Source organism: Amblyraja radiata, chromosome 1 (assembly GCF_010909765.2).
Source record: "Amblyraja radiata isolate CabotCenter1 chromosome 1, sAmbRad1.1.pri, whole genome shotgun sequence".
In the NCBI taxonomy this organism is placed as follows: domain Eukaryota; kingdom Metazoa; phylum Chordata; class Chondrichthyes; order Rajiformes; family Rajidae; genus Amblyraja; species Amblyraja radiata.
The window spans coordinates 140,372,750-140,390,743 of NC_045956.1; the positions used below are offsets into that span (position 1 = coordinate 140,372,750).

Here is a 17,994-nt window from a genome sequence, read left to right on the forward strand (position 1 = left end):
AACCAGTGGCCACAGTTTAAGAATAAGGGGTAAGGCATTTAGAACGGAGATGAGGAAACACTTTTTCACACGGAGAATTGTGAGTCTGTGGAACTCTCTGCCTCAGAGGGCGGTGGAGGCAGGTTCTCTGGATACTTTCAAGAGAGAGCTAGATAGGGCTCTTAAAGATCGCGGAGTCAGGGGATATGGGGAGAAGGCAGGAACGGGGTACTGATTGGGGATGATCAGACATGATCACATTGAACGACAGTGCAGGCTCGAAGGGCCGAATGGCCTACTCCTGCACCTATTGTCTATTGTTTATAATGTAGATGTAAGGTTTCTGTAACTGAAGATGTATGCTGCGAGAGATTCAGTAAACTTGTAACTTTTACAGGGGATTAAAAAAAAAAGTGATTAACCAATCAATCACCTCGCAGTAAGATGCAGTAAATCAAATGTTCACTGCCCCTCTGTTGAGAAGCTGAAACATGCAACTCATACATGTTGCCAATGGAAGAGTGCCGATGCTCCAGAGAGCTCTTCCCTCTCCCTCTGCAGCCCGTTTAATTCACAGTTTCCTTTCAATTGATCCGGTCAAAAAGACTGTTAAATGTTCTTAGTTTTTACAGACCTGTGTTTGTCCAAATGCATTCCCTGGCCTTCATTGTAGTGAATGCAACATTGAACTGGGAAATTGCATCAAGTTCTATATTGTCGGGAAGATTCACTAAGTTAATGATGGTTAACAAAGTAAGAGCTGTAGTTAGTGGATATAAGTGGAACATTCTTTCCTCACGCCTCACAATTTGCAACTTTTCAATCCTTTTGTGTCACATCTACTGTCTTTTCATCTCTGGCCTTTATCCACCATCTGCCTATCAGAACTCGTCCCTCTTGTATTAACCTATTACCTGTCACTTCTCTGCCAGTGCATTGAAGTAGTGTTTGCCAAGAGCTCAACCTTTCTGTATGAGCATAACTGCATCGCCAGCAGGCAATACTGTCAAAGACCAAAGCAGACCTTGTCCCAACAAAATATACATACATTACTATGGAATCTTTTAAGTTCCTGGGAACCATCATCTCCAAGGATCTTAAATGGGGGGGGGGGGGCGGGGGGGGCACCATTGACTCCACAGTCAAAAAGGCCGAACAGAGGATGTACTTCCTGCGGCAGCTGAGGAAGCACAATCTGCCACAAGCAATGATGGTCCAAATCTATACGGCCATCGTAGAGTCTGTCCTCACCGTCTCCATCATGGTCTGGTTTGGCTCAGCCACCAAGCACGACACCTGGAGGCTGCAGCAAATCGTCCGATCAGCAGAGAAGATTATTGGCTGCAACCTTCCCTCCATTGACGAAATGTACACTGCAAGGGCCAGGAAGTGAGCGGGCAAGATCATCTCTGACCCTTCTCACCCTGACCACAAACTCTTTGAATCACTTCCCTCTGGAAGGCGACTCTGGACTGTCAAAGCTGCCACAGTCAGACATAAACAGCTTTATTTCCATGAGTAGTAGCTCTACTCAATAACCAAAAATCTGTAGCCTCCTTTTGCTCTGGTATTTTATTCAATTCCCATGTTTAATCAATAATGTTTTATTATAAATGTTTAATGTTTTATGTGTCATTCCTAACTGTCACTATGTCATGTTGTCACTTGCGGATGGAGCACCAAGGCAAATTCCTTGTATATGAATACTTGGCCAATAAACTTATCCATTCATTCATTCCCTTATTAACACAGATTGTGATGGCAAATGAAAAGGTGAATGAATATGTACTTCCTTAATGCAAGGTTAATGGAGACACAGAGGAGGCACAGTGGCACGGCGGTAGAATTGCAGCCTTACAGCGCCAGGGTCCCAGGTTTGATCCTGACTGCGGGTGCTATCTGTATGGAGTTTGTGCGTTCTACCTGTGACCACGTGGGTTTCCTCCAGGTGCTCCAGGTTCCTCCCACATCCCAAAGACATGTAGGTTTGTAGGTTAATTGGTTTCTGTAAATTGCCCCTAGTGTGTAGGATAGAAGTAGTGTATAGATGATAACTGGTCAGCATGGACTTGGTGGTCCTAAGGGCCTGTTTCCACCCTGTATCTCTAAACTAATCCAAACTAAACCTGTGACAGCACATGTGTGGCTGAGATTAATTTTCAAAGCACATGTCAGTGAATGACCTGCTTAACCCTGAGCTGAATGGGATACTGGCCACTTTCATTATGTTATAACCAGCTAATACTGCTGCCAGTTATCAACTTTAACATATCTTATGGTCTTTAATGAGATTGTTCATCCAGTCATTAGCTAGAATTAATACCCATTAATTATTTACAGCACAAATGAGCATAACTAAATAATTAATTTAATTTTTATTGCCATATTATGATATATAGTTTCCACTCCCTTTTTTCCTAATCATTCAGGTAGAAATGCAGTTTAAGGCGTGAATGAGAAAAGGACGCACAGTTTCTGCACATTAACTAAACTGTGACTCAGAATCTATAATTTTTACAGTGCATTTAGACGACTTGACCTTTGCTTGATATTACTGGGCGTGTTTGCCTGATGTAAAATTCTCTGGCAACACAACATACAAACTGTCCCAGAAAACATAACGTTTCACTGTACCTGGGTGAATCTCTTAGAAAGGGAGGAAATAAATGGTATTGTTTACTTTCACATGTAATGTTCCTATCTGTACAGCAATTGCCGAGTTTTGGAAAGGTCTTTTCTCATGTTATGAGTTCTTTTTCAATTACAGGAACCTTATGTTTGCTTTGTGGCTGTCCAGTGAATCATCTTTGTATTCTGCTGCCAACACGATAACCTTAAATTAGACTTGTTTCTTTAGCTGACGTGGTGATGTCAAAATTAGAATAGTATCAAGATGCAATCGATGCAGGATGCTTGAAGAACTGTCCCGACCCGAAACGTCACCTATCCATGTTCCTCAGAGATGCTTCCTGACCCGCTGAGTTACTCCAGCACAGTGTGGTTTTTTTTCTGGATGCTTAAAACTCATCCATGCTCTCGTACCTCAGGAGGAGAGAGTCTTTACAGACGGACAAAAGCAGACCTGCTCAAATAGTCCAAGGTGCCGACTCAGCACAGAAATGTAGAAGTAGAAATAGCAGGGGCTATGACAGAAATATTTCAAATGTCATTAGAAACGGGAATAGTGCCGGAGGATTGGCGTACTGCGCATGTTGTTCCATTGTTTAAAAAGGGTTCTAAGAGTAAACCTAGCAATTATAGACCTGTTAGTTTGACGTCAGTGGTGGGCAAATTAATGGAAAGGATACTTAGAGATAATATATATAAGCATCTGGATAAACAGGGTCTGATTAGGAACATGGATTTGTGCCTGGAAGGTCATGTTTGACTAATCTTCTTGAATTTTTTGAAGAGGTTACGCGGGAAATTGATAAGGGTAAAGCAGTGGATGTTGTATATATGGACTTCAGTAAGGCCTTTGACAAGGTTCCTCATGGAAGGTTGGTTAAGAAGGTTCAATTGTTGGGTATTAATGGTGGAGTAGCAAGATGGATTCAACAGTGGCTGAATGGGAGATGCCAGAGAGTAATGGTGGATGGCTGTTTGTCAGGCTGGAGGATGGTGACTAGTGGGGTGCCACAGGGATCTGTGTTGGGTCCACTGTTGTTTGTCATGTACATCAATGATCTGGATGATGGTGTGGTAAATTGGGTTAGTAAGTATGTAGATGATACTAAGATAGGTGGTGTTGTGGATAATGATGTAGATTTTCAAAGTCTACAGAGAGATTTAGGCCATTTGGAAGAGTGGGCTAAAAGATGGCAGATGGAGTTTAATGCTGATAAGTGTGAGGTGCTACATCTTGGCAGGACAAATCAAAATAGGACGTACATGGTAAATGGTAGTGAGTTGAGGAATGCAGTTGAACAGAGGGATCTGGGAATAACTGTGCACAGTTCCCTGAAGGTGGAATCTCATGTAGATAGGGTGGTAAAGAAAGCTTTTGGTATGCTGGCCTTTATAAATCAGAGCATTGAGTATAGAAGTTGGGATGTAATGTTAAAATTGTACAAGGCATTGGTGAGGCCAATTCTGGAGTATGGTGCACAATTTTGATCGCCTAATTATAGGAAGGATGTCAACAAAATAGAGAGAGTACAGAGGAGATTTACTAGAATGTTGCCTGGGTTTCAGCAACTAAGTTACAGAGAAAGGTTGAACAAGTTAGGGCTTTATTCTTTGGAGCGCAGAAGGTTAAGGGGGGACTTGATAGAGGTCTTTAAAATGATGAGAGGGATAGACAGAGTTGACGTGGATAAGCTTTTCCCATTGAGAGTAGGGAAGATTCAAACAAGAGGACATGACTTGAGAATTAAGGGACAGAAGTTTAGGGGTAACATGAGGGGGAACTTCTTTACTCAGAGAGTGGTAGCTGTGTGGAATGAGCTTCCAGTGGAAGTGGTGGAGGCAGGTTCGATTTTATCATTTAAAAATAAATTGGATAGGTATATGGACGGGAAAGGAATGGAGGGTTATGGTCTGAGCGCAGGTATATGGGACTAGGGGAGAATAAGTGTTCGGCACGGACTAGAAGGGCCGAGATGGTCTGTTTCCGTGCTGTAATTGTTATATATGGTGTGATGTGCATTTTATCATCTTTTCCCACAAGTGTGGAGCGTTAAAACTGAGACTTCCAATTCAACCTTCTGGAATCTTTATTTACTTCACATCGTTAATTGCCGTGTGATCCAGTAGTCAAAAGAACCCAGTAAATACCATCTGTTGCTGCATACTGGTCGTGAGGTTGTTAGCGACGCAAGGCAGGCTCTCTAACCTGACTGTGGCAAACTGAGCCGGTCCACAAGAACTTAGAACATTGAACATGGCTACTCGGTGTCAAGTAGCCATACAATAGTTGACACTGAGACATTACAGGAACAGACCTTTCTGACCACAATGATCGTACCGAACATGATGCTATAATAAACTAATCTCATCTGCCTGCATTTGACTGATATTCCTCCATTCCCTGGCATATGTATATGCCCATCTAACAAGCCTCTTAAATGCCACTATCATATTTCCCTCCATCACCACTAGTGGAATTTCACTGCAAGATCAGGGTGCCACAGTGGCACAGTGGTAGAGCTGCTGCCTTAAGGGCCTGTCCCACTTGGGCGATTTTTTAGGCGACTAGGCTGTCGCCACATGGTCGCCGGGGTGTCGCCTGTATGGTCGTGAGTAGTCTCCTCAGTCGCCCAAAGAGTCGTAGCGTCTTTCTGGTTGCTGCTGGATTTTGAACATGTCGGTGACAGTGGGTTTGATGCTAATTGAATTGAATTGAATTGAATTGAATTGAATTGAATTGAATTGAATCCTTTATTTGTCATTCAGACCTTTCGGTCTGAACGAAATGCTGTTGCCTGCAGCCATACATGTAATAATAACAAAACACAATAAACACAAATTAACATCCACCACAGTGAGTTCACCAAACACCTCCTCACTGTGATGGAGGCAAAAGTCTTAGAGTTACTGTCTCTTCCCTCCTCTTCTCCCTCTGCGCCGAGGCGATACCCCACCAGGCAATGGTAAGTCAGTCCCGCGGTTCAAGCTCCGCGGCCCGGGGGGTGGTCGAAGCTGCCCGCAGCTGTTGCAACGGGTGCTCCGGAAAACAGGCACCAGCCTGTGACCTGCGAGCTCCCGACATTGTCCTCCATTGGCCCGCGGCCGAGCCCCGGATCCAGGTCGCCGCCGCCAGAACGCCGCCTCAGCCGCTGTAGCACCGTCTCCGCTCCGCACCGGGCCGCCCACAAGGCAGCGTCTCAGCCCCGCACCAGGCTGCCCCCACGGAAGCACCTTCCAGCCGGGAGCCGGTCCGCCCTCACGGCAGCGTCTCAGCCCCGCACCGGGCTACTCACACGGGAGCGCCTTCCTGCCGGTAGCCGTGCCGGCCGCACAGGAGTGTCTCAGCTCCGCACCGTCCGCCCTCACCAGAGCGCCGAGTCGTGCCGCTACCCGGACGTCGCCACAGCTCGAAGACGGCCAGCCTCGCGTTGGTGAGTCCTGGCTGGCTCTACCTCCGGACCCTCGAGGTCGGTCGCAGGTTGGAGGCCGCCAGCTCCGCCATTAGGCCTCAGCGCAGACGGGGGAAGAGAAGGGGGATACGACAAAAAGTCGCATTCCCCCGAAGGGAGAGACAGAAAGCTCTGTTTCACCCCCCCCCCCCCTTGACTTTTCCTGGTGTAGGTGCTGTCGTAGTTGTCACCAGGTTCACGTAGGTTGTCGCTGGTGCTGACTTTTTTTGTTGTTAAATAATGATTCTATTTCAAATTTTATGTCGAAGGGGGATCCAGTCGTCGGTTTTTCGACGATCTGCTATGACTGTGGCAGTCGCCTAAAAATAGCCTAAGTGGGACAGGCCTCTTACAGCACCAGACACCCAGGTTCGATCCCGACTATGGATGTGATCTGTAGAGTTTTATGTTCTCCCTGTGACCAAGTGCGTTTTCTCCGGGTGCTCCGGTTTACTCCCACATCCTAAAGTGTATAGGTTAATTGGATTCTGTAAATTTTCCCTCCTGTGTAGGATAGAACATAGCATGTGGGTGATTGTGGTCATCGTGCACTCTGTGGACCGAAGAGCCCGTTTCAATGCTGTATCTCTAAATTGTATTGTATTGTATTGTATTTTAATGACCACACAGCCAGGCTGGTGGAATTTGTTTTCAGTAAAGCTCGGTACAGGTTCCAACATTTCATCAAACATTAAACATATAACATAGATATACATACAGACAGACACATTACATAATACATAAGGGCCATGCTTATTCTTATTCCTCACCGTACAGAGTTTAAAAAGTTAATTGCAGTGGGAATGAAACTGTTTTTGAAGCGGTTTGTTTTGGAGGCAATTGACCTGTAACGCCTCCCAGAGGGCAGTAGCTGAAAGGCATAGTGTGCAGGGTGAGTGGGGTCAGAGATGATCTTGCGAGCTCTGTGAAGTGTCCGTTTGTGGTAAAGTGATTCAAGGGATGGTAGGGGTAAGCCAATAATTTTGGATGCTCTGTTGATGATGCGCTGTAATTTCTTCCGGGAGAGTGAGTCGAGACTGCCGAACCAGACTGTGATGGATGAAGTGAGGATGCTTTCGATGATGGCTGTATAGAAGCGGAGCATGAGATGAGACCTTACTCTGAACTTCCTGAGCTGTCGGAGATGGAAAAGTCTTTGCTGGGCTTTTCCATAGATGTGGTCTGCGTTTGTTCTCCATTTGAGGTTGTTGCTGATGTGAGTTCCAAGGAGTTTGAATGTGTCAGTGATGGAGATGGATTCACCTTTAATGAGCACAGGAGTTTTGGGGGATGGCTGGCGTCTTGGGTCGATGATGAGTTCTTTTGTTTTTGATGAGTTGAGTAAGAAATGCGTTTCTCTAAATGTAAACAAATCTTGCCTCCATTAACCTGGAAATCCCTTGTAGCCTGCATAATGTCTAAGGTGCAGAATAGCAAGAGAGATCTTGTTAGTCGCCATACAATATAGGATGGATTGCTTGATCAGTAAAAGGTATTAGTATAGAGCAAGTGGGAATAAATGAATTGGAGACGTTGTCTAAGTTGATTGCCCCCCTCTTCAGGTGATATTTCTAATGTCTCGATGTCAACTATTCTATGGCTATTAATTTCCTATGTAATTGTATAAGACTCCCGGAAGTCCCTGGCTTATGACTGCTCAATGTTGAGAAGGAACATTCAAGATCATATTGGGAACTTTGACTCCATGCACTGGGAGTGTGCAGAAGAAGTTGAAGGAGCACACTATCTTACAAAGTAACCACCCACCAGACCAACAGCCCCATTAACAGAAGTGTCTGCAGTTCCCACATTGGCTTCATGGAACTCAGTGTGGAAATCAGAAAACCAGAGTGGAAGCAAGACATCCTCATCAAACCTGAGGGACTACCTAAGAAGTTTGGATCCAAGTTTGAATATGATTTTGCTACAGATTTAAATTGTGTTCGACAATAAATGATGTTCTTTGAAACTCTGCCCCTAATGGATCTGGATCCTGACATCTCTTGTTGAAAGAAAATTTTTTTTTTTTCATTGCTAATCAGATTCTAAAATCAGTTTAACAGAAATCAAATCACGGTATTCCATAATTTAAAATTTCCAGAATTCTGAAAATGACTGAGCAATATTTAAGCAAGATTTAATTGTCTTTTGATGATTTGCATTGAGCCAAAACCTAAAAAGAATAGTCATTCCATTACAGTTTCCATTTGTTTGTTCCACGCGGCTAAAAAAACATAATGTGAAAGGACATTTGCTTCATCGTTCCTGTTGCTCTTTTGTACACCATTCAAAATGATCTCTGTGGTGGAGAGACTTTCTGTTCCCGTCACCTGTTTGACGGGATGGGAGATGAGCGGTGAGAACTGTTTTAACACTGAGATTTTAACACTGCAATCTCAATCGCCATTGAGATTTTAATGGTTGATGGTAGACATGAAAATATGTATCCATCCTAATATTCGTACGTACACAAAAATGCTGGAGAAACTCAGCGGGTGCAGCAGCATCTATGGAGCGAAGGAAATAGGCAACCTTTTGGGCCGAAACCCTTCTTCAGACTGATGGGGGGGTGGCGGGGAGAAGAAAGGAAAAAGGAGGAGGAGGAGCCTGGGGGCTGAGGGATGGGAGGAGACAGCCCGAGGGCTGAGGAAGGGGAGGAGCGAATAGCTAGTCAGAGAAAGGTGAAATGCAAAGGTGATTATGTTTTAGCTGTTTGTAGTTTGCTTCAGTTATTTTGATAAGATGATTTTTGTCAATGAGCAAATAGATGCTGTTTACTGCAGTTCAAGTGGATACTTAGCGTTATTTAATTGTTACTCAATAACACTGCCGGTTTTGCAGATGCAATGTATGAAAGGTTTCGTCTGATTTTTAGCAGTTGAGAGCGCCACCTAGCAATGAAATGACACATTGACTTTTGTGCCCACAGTTGTTAAAGAGTCTGCTGAATCAGGCGGAGATGACAAACCAGGTACAGTGATTCCTAATCTATCTGGCACCGACCGGAATAATAAGAGTTGGGACTGTGCTATACTGGGATTTTTCTGGAACATTTTATTTATTTTGTGAATATAGCCGGGAACTGCGTGATACTGACAACATCCTTCTTTGGATGTGGGTATCAAGAGGAAGTGAGATAAAACTACAAGTTAGATGCAGGAAGATTGCTCCCGATGTTGGGGAAGTCCAGGACAAGGGGTCACAGCTTAAGGATAAGGGGGAAATCCTTTAAAACCGAGATGAGAAGAACTTTTTTCACACAGAGAGTGGTGAATCTCTGGAACTCTCTGCCACAGAGGGTAGTCGAGGCCAGTTCATTGGCTATATTTAAGAGGGAGTTAGATGTGGCCCTGGTGGCTAAGGGGATCAGAGGGTATGGAGAGAAGGCAGGTACGGGATACTGAGTTGTATGATCAGCCATGATCATATTGAATGGCGGTGCAGGCTCGAAGGGCCGAATGGCCTACTCCTGCACCTAATTTCTATGTTTCTATGTTTCTACAAGTTTAGTTTAGAGATACAGCGCAAAAAGAGGCCCTTCGGCCCATCGAGTCCGCACCGACCAGCGATCCCCGCACATTAACACTACCCTGCACACACTAGGGATGATGTACACTTATACCGAGCCAATTAACCTACAAACCTGTACATCTTTGGAGTGTGGGAGAAAACCCACACAGGTCACAGGGAGAACGAACAAACTCCGTACAGACAGTACCCATAGTCGAGATCGAACTCATGCCTTTGGCGCTGAAAGCAACTCTACAGCTGCACCACCGTGCTGCCCTTTTTGTGATTGTCATTGGAGTAGCTGCCTTTTATTTCTCCACTCATCCTTTAGAGGGCCCAGTGCCCAAGGATCGTCTCAGAAATGCATCTTACACTGCACTCAAGATTATTACCTGACATCCATGCATCAATAATATTAAGGGGTGTTTGCTGCATCACAGTGAGGCAAGAAGGATGTAATATAAGTTAATAGTGGCAGTGAAACTTACCTTGAACTTTGAATTAAGATGAGGATGAATGTTTTATGATGATAGGGCTATTACAAATTTGTAACAGCCATTGGCTTTGTCTCGCTGAGGCCTGTTCAGCAGACATTTTCTTAAAAAGCACATGGCTTGGATTACTGAAAGGAAGCTGCTTCATTGTGTAGATTGCTGCAGTTGTTTAGTTTAGAGATACAGCACAGAATCAGGCCCTTCGGCTCACAGAGTCCATGCCAACCAGCGATCCTGCACTAACACTATCCTACACACACTGGGGATCATTTAGAATTTTACCAAGTCAATTAACCAACAACCCTTTACGTCTTTGGTGTGTGAGAGGAAACTGGAGAACGCGGGGAAAACCCACTCAGGACATGGGGAGCCTGACCTGCTAGGTGTTTCCAGTATTTTTGTTTTTATTGTAGGTTTCCACCATCCGCAGTATTTTGATTTTCATTTGTGTCTGTAATGTGCGGGATTCAAATTGGATTAAAAAAAATAGCAGTAATTCCAGCATTCACTATTTTCATTTGCAGAAGGTTTTGTAACTATTGGGTGAAATGCTTTTCAAAACTCCTGGCCCATTGGGCGTGTTCCCTCATAATTTAGATGATACATATTTTTGTTTTTGTTTTAACAGGTTTAGAACTTGATGAACCAAATGCATTCAGTAATAGCTCAGGTAAGACCATTTTTGGCTTAAGGTGATTAAGTTGTTTAATATTAAATGTAACTGAACTGCACTCTACAGGATTGTTTTAGAGGCAGAGGAAAAGGCAACAATGATAATATATATTCGCATAATTGGCGGGGGGGGGGGGGGTTAAACTTTAGCTGTCGTCTAGTGCATATTGACACAAGCCAACTTGAATGAATAAAGAACTGGAGTGGACCCAGTCATGATATCAGCTGAGAAAAGATCATCCTTTCTTTGGATTAAGGGTTAATGGATTGGAATGATGATGTGTTTTGTCTATAGTGGGACTGCCCATAACCTCAGATACCTGGAATAAGGTTTAGGATTTTCTGGAGGCTGAAGTCTAGTAGTGAGAGGAAAGGTTGAAGAGGAGAGCAACTTGGAATTAAAGGTGTTGAGTATTTTCTCGTGATTCCAAAATCTAGCTGGATCATAAGAAGTATGTTCGTATTGCATATATTTGCATATATTCTCACATTTCAACCAGAGCACTACTCTTTGAAAAGGCAGCACTATTGGATTAAAATTGGTTGTTGGTGCCACTCATCAAATGTCATATTATCTGATTTTTGTCCATTCCAATCACTGAGGATGTTTTGTTTTTTTAGTCGATTAGTAAAGTTAGCATTAGTCAGGGGCTGAAGTTGGAATCTTTAATCAACTGATCCTAGTACAACTCCAAATGCACCTAAATTGTGTGTCGCAAGATATCTTCAACAATATAAATTGATCGTCGAAATTAAATGCTGGGCTGCATTAATTGACATTATACGCCTCACCTTCACTGGTTTAGAAAGACTGAGCAGTGGGGAATGCCACTATTGGTATCTGTTATCTAATGGGTCGGAGATTATTTGTTTTGAGGGCAATGCAGTCTTTGTAAGCTACATTGAATCATTACAGTTCCTGTAAATACTTTTATTTCGAAAGCTGTTATCGCACAGGGCGCAGTTTTACAACCTTTACAAAATGAAACTGGGAACTATTTATGGTTCGGTTTCTGATTGGATGCAAGTCATCAGGTCATGAGAAGCAATTCAGATTTAATCGTGCTATGGTGTACTGGGGTGGGAACATTTTCATAAAACCATAAAATGAAAAATAGAATGACATCAAATCATATTCGACTGACAGACTGTTGTCCTAAAGTGCCTCTTGACTACTGGTAGAAATTAGGCAAGGGATTTTGTGAAGCCATTGAATCCAGGTTTAGAGGGAAGGTAGCAGGCAGGTAGGACTAGTGTAGAAGGGGTATCTTGGTCAGCATGGGCAAGTTATGTTGGAAGGCCTGTTTCCGTGCTGTATGACTGTGATTCTTCAAATTAAATGAATTGGTCTATCATTGCCTGCAGGCTGTAAAGATTCACAATAATTTTTATGTTTGGTTTTGCTTCCGACTTTCTTCCTTTAACTTGTTCTCATCACCATTTATTCGTGCTGTTTTCTCTATATATTTGCACAGATGATGGTAACCATTCCAGGTGACTCCTATTTATACCTATGTTTGGATAGCGGGCTAGATATTTATCCATGGGTATACATTAAAATCCAAATAATTGGAAAGAAGTGTTACCCCTCATTTCAACTAATGCTCGTAACTTTCTACGGCCAGATCATAGAAACATAGAAAATAGGTGCAGGAGTAGGCCATTCGGCCCTTCGAGCCTGCACTGCCATTCAATATGATCATGGCTAATCATCCAACTCGGTGTCCCGTACCTGCCTTCTCTCCATGGTCCCCCCGATCCCCTTAGCCACAAGGGCCACATCTAACTCCCTCTTAAATATAGCCAATGAACTGGCCTCAACTCACTTCTGTGGCAGAGAATTCCAGAGATTCACCACTTTCTGTGTGAAAAATGTTTTTCTCATCTCGTCCTAAAAGACTTCCCCCTTATCCTTAAACTGTGACCCCTTGTACTGGACTTCCCCAACATCGGGAACAATCTTCCTGCATCTAGCCTGTCCAACCCCTTAAGAATTTTGTAAGTTTCTGTAAGATCCCCCCTGTGTCATCAACACAATTTGCACAGATTTTCACATATGCAGGTAGTGAATTAATGGTGGGAGTTGTGCATTGCTCATAAGCAAAATATTTAATAACAGTCCAGTAGTTTCAAGGATACCCTTATTGTGCTTTTCTTAATAAATTCCAAATTTTCTTTTGTTTTTATTTATATCTCCATAGTTATGGTGCCAGCTATTTTCTCTGTCCATATAACTTCTCACAACATAACACTATACTGGGCCTCGACGTAGAATTCTCAAAACATTGCCTTGTTTCTAAAAAATTTATTGAATCGGTAGAAAATATATTTTTTAAAGTGTGAAATTATTTATCTAAATCCATGGGTCTGAAAGTTTGGGCAGAACCTTTTTACTTCTCATTTGCTGCTACAGAAATGGGAGTTTAAATAGAAACATGGAAAATAGGTGCAGGAGTAGGCCCTGCGAGCCAGCACCGCCATACAATATGATCACGGCTGATCATCTAAAATCAGTACCTTGTTTCTGCTTTCTCCCCATATCCCTTGATTCCTAGCCCTAAGAGCTAAATCTAACTGTCCCTTGAAAATATCCAGTGAATTGACCTCCACTGCCTTCTGTGGCAGAGAATTCCACAGAATCACAACTCTCTGGGTGAAAAGGTTTTTCTTCATCTCAGTCCAAAATGGCCTACCCCTTATTCTGAAACCCAACATTGGGAACATTTTTCCTGCATCTTTCCTGTCCAATCCATTAAGAATGTTATATTCTTATAAGAATATTAATACATCAAAGTGTAATTTCAGTCCTGAATGTCTACATTATTACATTTGTCACAGACTTGCATGCTTCTAAACATTTCCTTCATATCACAAGATTTTTGATTTAAACATACTTTATATTCACAGGAAAAGCGCCTGATTTGTAATTTCATTAGTAAATGGTATATTAATATTACTATTTAATGTACAATGTATAATTTCTGTTTGTTTCTTTTGTATTTTCTGTAGATGGCAACCAAATTGCTTTAGGTGAGTATTGTAAACAATTGATCTTTTATTTTCAGGACATGTTTTGGGGTCCTAACAATAATTCTGTTCCATCAGGGATGCTGATAAAATCATGAATAATAGCATCTCAACAGATCTTTTGATTTTATCTTTTGAAACAGATAATATTTGCTCAATGTACTAATGAATGAAAGCATCTCACTTCATACACTATCTTACACGAAAGAAAAACTGCACGAACATTTGCATTAAGTCAAACCTTAAACTGGTGCTGCAAAATGAGATGGAAGCTCAATAACCAATTAATAATGTGGTGACCATTCTGACTTTTCATCAACAATAAACATTGGTTGTTCCCTCTTGGGCTATTAGATTTTAAATTCTTCTTTGAATGACCTCTGTACCTTTTCCTCCTCTTTACTGATTACATTTATCTCCCTGTTTTTAAAAGCTTTTGCATTCGATCTTTTCCCTAGCCTTTGGTGTTTGACTCTTGCCTTTTGGTTGTGTCCTTGTTGCTTTGTTGGTAAGATCCACTCTCTGGAAACCTGTCCCAAATCCACTGCAGGTAGACTGAAAAAATCAAGTTGGTACTGGACCCCAAGATATGGAATTTGTAGAGTGCCTCCAAGATGGATTCTTAGAGCAGCTTGTAGTGGAGCCGACTAGGGAAAAGACAATTCTGGATTTAGTGTTATGGAATGAATCGGATTTGATAAGGGAACTCAAGGTAAAGGAACCATTAGGAGGTAGCGACCACAATATGATAAATTTAATCTGCAATTTGAGAGGGAGAAGGTGATATCGGATATGTCGGTATAGCAACTGGGGAAAGGGAACTACAGAGTCCTAAGGTGGGAGCTGGCCAAAGTTGACTGGAAAGTGACCCTAGCAGGGATGATGGTGGAACAGCAAGTTCTGGGAATAAACCAGAAGATGCAGGATCTTATCATTCCAAAGAGGAAGAAAGATTATAGGGGGAGAAAGAAGCGACCGTGGCTGACAAGGGAAGTCAGGACAGAATAAAACTAAAAGAGAAGGTGTATAACATAGCAAAGATTAGTGGGAAGCCAGAGGATTGAGAAACGTTTTAAAAAAAACAACAGAGGGTAACTAAAAAGACAATACGGGGAGAAAAGATGAAATATGAAAGTAAGCTAGCCAATAATATAAAAGAGGATAGCAAGAGTGTCTACAGTTATATAAAGAGCAAGAAAGAGGCAAGAGTGGATGTTGGACCACTGGAGAATAATGCAGGAGAAGTGATAATGGGGAATAAAGAAATGGCAGAGCAATACCTTTTTTGTATCAGTCTTCACAGTGGAAGACACCAGCAATATGTCTGAAATTCAAGTGTCAGGGGGTGGTAGTTAGTGGAGTGGCTATTACTAGGGAGAAGGTGCTTGGGAAACTGAAAGGGCTGCAGGTGGATAAGTCACCAGGACCTGATGGACTACACCCTAGGGTTCTGAAAGAGGTGGCTTTAGAGATTGTGGAGGCATTGATAGTGATATTTCAGGGATCACTAGAGCCAGGAGCGGTCCGAGATGATTGGAAGATTGCCAATATTACCCCGCTGTACAAAAATGGAGCAACGCAGAATAGTGGGAACCGGTTAGTCTGACTTTGGTGGGTGGTAAGAGTCCATTATAAAGGGTGAGATTACAGAGTACGAAGTTATTGATAAAATAGGCCGGTCAGCATGGCTTTGTGAAGGGGAGGTCTTGATTGCCAAATTTGCTGGAATTCTTTGAAGAAGTAAATAGCACTCAGGTTTGTGAGAGCAGAGTAATACAATTGTTGAGAGAATAGTTGATAATTACAGAGTAAATTTTGTGAACCATTCTACCACATTCCCACTGACGTTCACAGAAAATAGAGGTGGGAAATATGTTTTTATTGGGGCGTTTGAAGTAACAATCCTTCCAGTGTTGTCTTCCACTGAAATAATGGCTGATCCAGCAGCATGAGAGCCAATCCAGGTAAAGCAGGGGTGGGCAACCTTGTTCTGCATAGGGGCCGAGAAGCAGACTGTGAGTGGATGGCGGGCCACAGCTATCATGTGTACACATGGATCCCGCCCACATCCCATCCTGGATGGCAGGCATCAAATCACATGTTCACAGAAGGTAGACAAAAATGCTGGAGAAACTCAGCGGGTGAGGCAGCCTCCTGCATTCCTTGCATGTCTCACCCGCTGACTTTCTCCAGTATTTTTTGTCTACCTTTGATTTTTGCAGCATCTGCAGTTCTTTCTTAAACGTTTTCACAGAAGGTGTGCGGCCGTGCCGGCGGCTTTGCGCAGGATGCGGTACAGCCAGAGCTTGGCCGCTGCTCGGAGCGCTCGGGCGCTGCTCGGGGCTCCCAGCTGCTGCTGCTCGGGTCGCTCAGTGGGACGGATGATTACGGATTACGGGCTGCATTCGGCCCGGGGGCCGTAGGTTGCCAACCCCTGAGATATACTATTGAAACAGAACACAGGACACTTGCAGTGGAGACAATCTTCAAAAGATAAGAAGGGGTTTTGATACCCCATCCCTACACCTCCATCCATGGGGATCAAGTTGTTAATGCTTTTCTGATGGTGGGCTCGACGTCAGGATTTCAGAGATGGCTTATACACAAGGGTATGGAATGAACAAATAAAACAGGCTCATACACACCCAGTATAACAAGACTAAACACTTAATGGGATGAGCTGCCAATGTCATAAAATGAAGTGTATATACAGTAGAGGGGTGTACATATTGAATGCATTGGAATACTCATTCAATGGAATAGAATTGATTGCAACATAATTCCACATGCACTGAAATTGAGAACACAAGGGAAGGGAGAGATTGGATCGGATGAGAGGCGTAGAAAGGGTTGGCAGTCAGAATCTGTTTTCCAAGATAGAAAAATCAAATATTAGAGGATGTAGTTTTAAGGTGAGACTTTAAAGGAGATGTGTGGGGCAAGGTTTTTTATGCAAAAGGTGGTGAGTGCCTGAAATGGGCTGCAGGAACCGGTGGTTGAGGCAGATACAATAGTGGCATTAAACAGAATCTTCGATAGGCACATGGAAATGCAAGGAATGGAGGGAATGTGTCAGAAGTAACTGCAGATGCTGGTTTATACTGAAGATAGACACAAAAATGCTGGAGTAAATCAGCGGGTCAGGCAGCATTTCTGGAGAAAAGGAATAGGTGACGTTTCGGGTCGGAACACTTCTTCAGACTTGGCATCAGGTTCGGCACAGACATTGTGGGCCAAAAGGCCTGTTCTTCAGTTATACTGTTCTATGTTCTAATTTTCTATGAACTGGACACTGTCAACTTGCTCTAGTCCAGTTTGCTCGGGGTCAGAAAGCTGAGATGCTTCATTCTAAGCTCCAAATGGTAAATGGTGAAAATTCGCCATCATTCTCTTTAGCTCTCTTGGTCAGGGGATATGGGGAGAAGGCAGGAACGGGGTACTGATTAGGGATGATCAGCCATGATCACATTGGCTCGAAGGGCCAAATGGCCTACGCCCGCACCTATTATCTATCTGTTGTCTTTTGTCTATTGTCTTAAGCTCAAACAGGAGCTATAACAAATATATCTGTTTTTCATCATTAGGTGATACATTGGCTATTATATTTGGGATTCTATTTGGATGTACTGCTTTGATCTTTGTCGTTTATGTGTTGCGGCAAAGAAAGCATCAAAGGTAATAATTTTGAAAACATTTATTACCCATCTCAGATGTAAGTAGAAACTGCCAACACTAATGTAATAAAATATATAGGTTCAACCGTTTAATGTTAAATGCATCAGTCCCCAAAGGCAGAAATGAGATGAATCATTTTCTCTCCGAGGATGTTTGGAACTCTCTGCCACAAAACGTGGTGGAAGTCATGTCTTTGAATATTGCTAATACAGAGGTGGACTGATTCTTGATAATAAAGGGTGAAAGTTACCACAGGTTGGCAGGTATGCAGAGTGACGGTTGTAATCAGATCAGTCATGATCTAATTAAATGGCAGAGCAGGCTTGAAGGGTCAAGTTGATACCTGTGTTTCTAATTTACATGCTTATATAATTCATAAGTAAACTTATCCCCATTGTGATAATGTTCATGGTATGACTGCCTGCACCAGGAAATATATATTCTATCCTTGAGCCAAAACTAAAGTAATTATTTGCAAACATAACCTAGGAGTTCAATGATCAGAAAATAAGAGCCTCAGCCTCATGAGTTAAGTTTCCTGAAAATGATGTTACCAACAG

General features: G+C 42.8%; 1 protein-coding gene across 1 annotated transcript in view; it reads left to right on the plus strand.

The window, feature by feature from the left end:
• The window catches only part of ca9 (carbonic anhydrase 9), an 88,350-nt gene that overhangs the window by 66,667 nt on the left and 3,689 nt on the right, over nt 1–17,994 (plus strand). Inside the window, exons 9-12 of the mRNA XM_033031579.1 lie at nt 8,986–9,027; nt 10,689–10,730; nt 13,742–13,762; nt 17,344–17,434. Of these exons, the coding sequence (XP_032887470.1) occupies nt 8,986–9,027; nt 10,689–10,730; nt 13,742–13,762; nt 17,344–17,434 (196 nt within the window). The remainder of the gene's footprint in view (nt 1–8,985; nt 9,028–10,688; nt 10,731–13,741; nt 13,763–17,343; nt 17,435–17,994) is intronic.